At 41.9% G+C, this 6,948-nt stretch overlaps 1 protein-coding gene across 1 annotated transcript; it reads right to left on the bottom strand.

Annotated features, from left to right (window-relative positions):
* Window positions 1–733: 733 nt before the first annotated feature.
* Window positions 734–3,925, bottom strand: LOC147432204 (pentatricopeptide repeat-containing protein At2g13600-like). The gene has a single exon (XM_086492185.1). The coding sequence runs from the start codon at window positions 3,730–3,732 to the stop codon at window positions 1,948–1,950; it is 1,785 nt and encodes a 594-aa protein (XP_086348311.1). The 5' UTR covers window positions 3,733–3,925; the 3' UTR covers window positions 734–1,947.
* Between the last annotated feature and the right edge of the window lie 3,023 nt (window positions 3,926–6,948).

Below are 6,948 nucleotides of genomic sequence, written 5' to 3'. Positions count from 1 at the left end.
CTTCACTTTCTAATCCTCACATTGCATGGTGCAAACATATTGCTTCTTCCACTTATAAGTCGTTGAACTTCGTATAAGATATTGAACCCTTTGGGGTTAAGTCCAACTTCTTGAGAAAAAGCCTTTTGGCCATCAAAGGTACACAAGAGCTCTTCCTTCCTCTTCCTTCTGTGTACATCATAGTTTCGTTTTACAATGGTACCCCTAGAAAATCCTGTACAGTCCTATATTCTTTGAACTCTCCATTAATCCTCGAAGGTGGATGATCTCAAGGCTATCCATGTTTCTGAAGTGATTTACACAAACTCTAAAAAACTAAACAATCTTTTGCCCATTGCCCATCTGTACTTCAACTTATATAATGACATTCAATTTGTTGGTCAATTCTGCCTTACGGTTTCTGAATCATCTCCCAGTTTGTAGTTAGTCCTAATCCTCATTCTCCTTTTAAATCTTCCAAAAGTTCCATCAAACTCTAAAAGGTTAAAATGCAAGATTCCACAATACCCATACGCACATAGAAAAGAAACACATTTTTACAATGTGCAAGCCATGTCCAAAACATGGTGGTTGCATGTATGTATGCATGCATCCAAAGTCAGCGTAACCGCGAAACGCTTCAGACCCGAAACGTTTCACCCCGAAACGGGGGCGTTTCACCCGAAACGTTTCACCCAAGAGAAGATCCTCGGTGAAACGTATGATGAAACGCCAATTTTGGGTGTATATAGTATTATATATATATACATAATAGGTGTGCACATGTTAAAAACCCCCAAAAATTTTAGGCGTTTCAGCAGAGGCGTTTCACCTGCATGATGAAACGTTCCAGGCGTTTCACGTTTCACCCCGGCCAAAACGCGTTTCACGGTTTTGCTGATCCAAACTTCATTCAAGCCCCTTCCCTGAAGACCAACCTTGAACCAAGTTGGCGCAAACTGTCTGGTTTATATCAAGGTCAGGGTGGAGCTATACTGGCCTCTACACAATTAGAGTATGCTTTTATACTACCCCTAACACCAGAATCTTGTCCACACATCAAGGAATTTTCTCCAGCAGATTGCTTCTTTTGTTTTCAAACCGAATAATGATGCTAACTCGAGCAACTGCTTTGAATCAGATTGTTCAGAAAACAATGCGGTGCATAGAAGATAGTGGACAATCCAAAAACATTGTCAAGAGACAGAACAATGTCAAACCATTATTCGCCCAGACTCTGCCTCAACACTTCGTACAATTTGCAAGCAATGTTAACTGCTAATTTCCTGTACATTGTCCCAAGGACGGACAAAGACGTGGTATGAGGACAATGTAGAATACAACATAAAAGAGCCCATGTATAATTGCTCAATGTGGCATAGTCGTGATCTGCCAACCATCCTTATCATCTGCAGCAGTCCTCTTCCACCTTGCAACAAGTTTTGCCCGGCACTTTCGATGTTTGAAGCATGCGGTTCTGTATCAAGGCCAAACCTCCCCAATCTCCCTAGCGCCACCATCGCAAGTCATCGAACCTATCAAAACATCACCGGCAGAAGACAAGAGTTTCCCAAACAATGCTGGCCATGTATGGAGCTCCAAATTTACTATTGTCTGCAGAAGTCGTACATAACCTCAGGAACAAAATGACGAGTTCAGGTAGTGTCAAATGATGGGAAAAAGATTACCAGGGGAGGCATTGCTGGAATGGAAATCCCCCTACATTTCATAGAGCAATGGGTGAAAAAGCATTATCCTTGGAGAATACAATTGGTACTCTGAACCAAATTAATTGATAATTATGCTCGGCTTGGACCCCGCCTATCATGATACACACGGTCCCCAAGGCACACCTAACAAGTTAACTGAGTATGGAAAAACACATTTGAGCACTACAACACTTCGTAGCCAATAAAACTTGAAAGGCTGCCTCTACCAGCGCTTCAAAGAATTTCCTTTTGATTTATCCTAAAACACTTCAATCCAACAAGGTTGTTGAGGTTTTGCCCATGCCTTGTTTTTTATTCTCATGGCCTCGATGTGGCCGGCATCATCCTGCATGCCAACAGCAGCATAGATGCTAGCCATCAGGGTGTACGGAGCGGCATCGTCCTTATCTACTTGAATAGCACGATCAAAACCCCATTTCCCAACACTCACATCACCCCACTTTTGACAAGCGCCCAACAGGGATGACCATACTGCACTATCAGAATATGGCAGCCTTTTAATTATTTCTACCGCATCTTGGAGGTGTCCTACTCGCCCAAATAGATTAACCATGCAAGTGTAGTGCTCTAAACCTGGCTTCACACCATAAACTACAATCATTTTCCAAAAATTCCTTTGTGCGATTTCTACAAAACCTAGCCGACTGCATGCAGTAAGTACACACAAAAATGTCGTTGCATCTGGAGAGAGACCCTCACTTTGCATTTTCTCATAGCAAGCTATCGCATGTTCACCCTCACCCTTTTGAATATATCCTGCCATCATAGCATTCCAAGAAATGACATCCCGACTAGGCAGTCCCTCAAGCAGCCGTGCTGCTTTTGGGAGAGCGCCGCACTTTGCATACATACTAATGAGGGCGTTGCTAAGAACAATATCATTGCCTAGCAATCCCTGTTTTGAAATCACATCGTGGAACGTCTCTCCCTTGCAAGCTGCTCCCAAGCTACCACAAGCTTTCAAGATGCAAATGAAGGTTACTGCATTTGGATGCAGGCCTTCACGCTCCATCTGCTCCAAACACTTCAACGCTTGCTCGCCTTCCCCCTGTTGGGCATATCCTGAGATAATTGTAGACCATGAGACGACATCCCTCATAGGCAGCTCCTCAAGTAGTTGCCTTGCTTTGTCAAGAGCACCGCAATTGACATACATATCCACCAGGGCATTGTTGAGCACAATATCAGTGCCCACCAGCCCTTGCTTGGCAATCTCATCACGAATCAATTCTCCCTTTTCACCTGCTCTAATGCTACCACATGCCTTTAGGAGGCAAATGAAGGTCACAGCATCAGGAAGTAGACCCTCATGCCGCATCCGTTCGTAGCAATCAAGTGCCTGCTCACCTTCACCATGCTCAGCGTACCCGGATATAAGTGAAGACCAAGAGATGGCATTTCGTACTGGAAGCTCCTCGAGCACCTGTTCTGCCCTAGCAAGGGCACCGCACTTGGCATACATATTCACGAGGGAATTGCCAAGTAAAACATTTTTCTGTAGCAAGCCCTGCTTAGAAATGTCATCATGGATGCGTTCTCCTTTGTCGACTGCTCTTATGCTGCCGCAAGCTTTTAAGACGCAATTGAAGGTGACTGCATCTGGGAAGATACCCTCATGTAGCATATGTTCAAAACAAGTAAGGGCCTGCTCACCCTGACCTTTTTGAGCATATCCACCTATCAGCGCAGTCCAAGTAAAGATATCCCTGCTCTTGTACGCTGCAAACAAGTCCTCTGCTTTCGAGAGTTCACCACATTGCACATACATGGTGACCAATGCGTCGAGGCAATCCGTGAGGAGCCCCCTTCTGAGAATTTGATCATGTAGAGTAGCACCTTTGTGGAGGTCCTTGTTCTTGGCACAGACCCTGAGTAAGGTGACAAAGACATCGACCTTCTCCTTCTCATCTTTAACACGTACCAGTCGTCCCTGTCTGAGCTCCCTGCTTGCCCAAAATGGAGCGTACAGGCCATCGATCCACAAGAATCCTTTGGTGGCTTCCCATGAAGAGGGCGCCTTCATATTTTCTCATCATGTCTGCACGCACAGAGAGAGAGAGAGAGAGAAGTCACCTCTATTTCGATGCCACCTATGAGCGCGCAATATGGCTGGCTCTTTTAAATTCGCTGCTGCTGCTCCTAAGAGCATTGCAGCCTAGCCTCAACGGGAGGGGGAATCCCAAAATCCGAGCCAACAAAATCGAGCAAACCATAGACCTAGCAAAACTTACAATTTTTTTGGACACAAAATTGAGCAAACCATAAACTTTGCAAAACTTACAATGTTTTTTTAATCCTTGTGCAATATATTAGTTGTATATATCTTGAGCTTTTGTTGGTTAGAGATACTCCCTACATTGGTTGCTTCTCATTTATATTGTTATAGAATCTCTAGAGATTTGTCAACATTCTCTTCTCCCAAGACGGCGCACAGTAAGCAAAATTCAAGATGACGACTTGATTTGAACTCTGGTGCTCGAACTCGCAGTAAGACGATCCTGTCAACCAACTCGACCATCTGGTCACAACGTTAGAACTGAAGCCCCTTATATATTTAAAAAAACATCTTATGTCCTTTACCCCCTCATCCAGTGCGTAGATTCCCTCTGTCGATGCCGACTTACGCAGTCAAAGCTCCCTTCTCCTGTTGTCCTGCGCCCCTGCTCCTGCCGTTGTGTAATAGCAGAGGGCGCATCTCTCGAGATTCCTGTAATGAAATGAATTTTTAAGGATCATAGGGACATACTAGTGCACGTATAGAGAAAGAGAGAGATTAATCAAAGGACTTAGCTTGGGTTCACTCCAATCCCCGACACAGCATGGGAAACAACATCAAAGAGGGATTTGGCACCAAACAAAGACATAACTTTAAGAACCATATGGTCTTTGACAGAACTAAATAACAGAATGTAATCATGCATTACTAACATGTGAGTAAAGAATGCTACAACGGAACGACTGAGATGTCACACTACAATATTTTGACATTCATGTCACACTACAATATCTTTCTCACTACCTCTCTATCCTTTCTATTGACTCAATCTAATGAAAACTTAAAAAGTTAATTAATTTTACTCCAAGCGTTCCTAATGACATTCAGGACATCGTACTATATACCCTACACTAACAAAATGACCTTCATGACATGTTAACAATCTCTCTAACTATTAGCTACACACTCACTCACCATTCACACACTAAACACACTCCCCGCCTAAACTAACATTATGTGAGACTTTATGACCAAACAGAAAAAGGTTTTTTAAAATTAAGGTGTTATCTTTACACTTTAACAATCGTAATAAGCTAAATGTTTTTTACCATAAGCCATCTTCAAAACTTGTAACTTTCCCATCACACCTCTAAGAAAGACTTTAGTACTGAAAACTAAACAAACAGAGTAGTCATAAGACCAGCATTTCATTTTAGCTGTGATCACATACTGCTAACAGCCGATTACACCATAGGAGAACATATAGCCTCATCGCAATAGGTTGAAAAGACAACACCTCAAAAAAGTTGTTATTACAAAAACGGACACCTGCATTCTGTCATAGTAACCATTCACGTTCTCATCTGCATCGCATTCATTGAAAGTTTAGAGCCAAGCAACCCATGTCCCATTTGCCCAATATTCAAAGGTAATTTGATCACGCTTTCGCCAATGGAAACCATTATCATCGACGCAACGCTGGTAGCCATGCTCATCTACATAGATGTTGTGTTTCCCAAGAGATGAAGCTAAGACATTAACGTTCTGTTGCACACCAACATTATCAAGATATACATTCTGCACATCAGGATATACATTCTGCACATTGACAGAGCTGACAGCAGATACAGGTTCCACACCAGCCGAATTCTGCACATTAATAGAGCTGACGGCAAAAACAGGTTCCACACCAACCGAATTATGCACATTGACAAAGCTGACAGCAGAAACAAGTTCCACACCAATCGATACATCTTGAAACACATCATTCATTGTGTGTTGCACATCGAGGGTAGAATTGCCCACAAAAGAGTCAAGACTCACTCCAACATTAGCAATGTCCTCTATTTGTAAACTCATGATAGAGTCATCAATTTGCATGTCCATTTCTTCAACAGATCCAAAATCATGGACAGATCTATCAAAATCTTGCATAGATTTACTCTGCATTTCGCTCTCAACATTACACATTGCGATACACTGATTAAGAAGCCACTTTTCATACATGAGCACAAGATCTTTAATGCAAGAAAAATCATTCAAATTTTTTGCATTCGCAATAATATCTTCCAAAATCTCCATTCCATTAATGCATAGATCACTTCTTACCATGAAGGAAGAAGTGCGGTCACATTTCTCATAAGTTTTATGAGTATCGCCATCACTTGGAAGTGAATACAAATTTTCTAGAAGATGTATACCAAAGTTTCTATTTCCGCGCAACAATGATATGAAGCATCCCAAGCAATTTCTGAAACGCTCATAAGCCATGTCACCTCCAATCAATTTGAGAACTCTCTCTTCCGCAAGCCTCAAAGGTCCTTGAGACAAGACACGAGCTTTATAAGGTGACAACTCCCATGAACTTTTATACTCCTTTTCTTTACTAATCATATGGAGTTTCCCTGCATAGCCTAAGGTTTCTTCCCAATATTCAACTAATGTACCCTTCAATGGGACAAGTTTGTTGAATTGTTTCCACCACGCAGTTGGATAATATACATTATCCAACCTATTGAAAATATATTTTCTCCCAATAAACATGGCTTTAAATCATCTGCCTTCTTTGCAAAATGCCAAGGTCAAATGATGCAACAATACATTAATAAGACCTGTCAACAAGTTGATGCATGCCACGTGTCTTGTAGCACAATATGGACTGTATAGATTTCTCTCCACATTAAGCTTATTAAGCTCAGCATCAACCTCTTCAATCTTCACCTTTGAACCGGACAACTCAAACTGCAACACTACAACTTGAGTATTAAGTCCAACCAACTGTGTTTGGGTGTCTAGCAGCTGTGTTTTAGCATCTAAAAGCTCTGTTCGCATACCATTTACAACATTTTGAAGCTCAAGCATTTGAGTTTGCAGTGCTTGATTCTGTTGGAAAACATTGGAAACTTTTTCACGACTCAAGCCACATGTTGGATCCTGCATTATTTCAGTTACCTTCTCCACACCTAGAGATAACTTTTTAGTCTTTACTTCCTGCAATAACTTATAAATGGCTAAAACTCTTCT

The sequence above is a fragment of the Adiantum capillus-veneris genome, chromosome 20 (assembly GCF_014529385.1).
Source record: "Adiantum capillus-veneris isolate H3 chromosome 20, ASM1452938v2, whole genome shotgun sequence".
Classification (NCBI taxonomy): Eukaryota; Viridiplantae; Streptophyta; class Polypodiopsida; order Polypodiales; family Pteridaceae; genus Adiantum; species Adiantum capillus-veneris.
The sequence above is the reverse complement of the archived record's forward strand: the minus strand, read 5'-3'. Positions and strand labels throughout refer to the sequence as shown.

Excerpts from the sequence above, each read along its gene's own strand:
- LOC147432204 (XM_086492185.1), bottom strand. The coding sequence starts at position 3,732 with ATGAAGGCGCCCTCTTCATGGGAAGCCACCAAAGGATTCTTGTGGATC.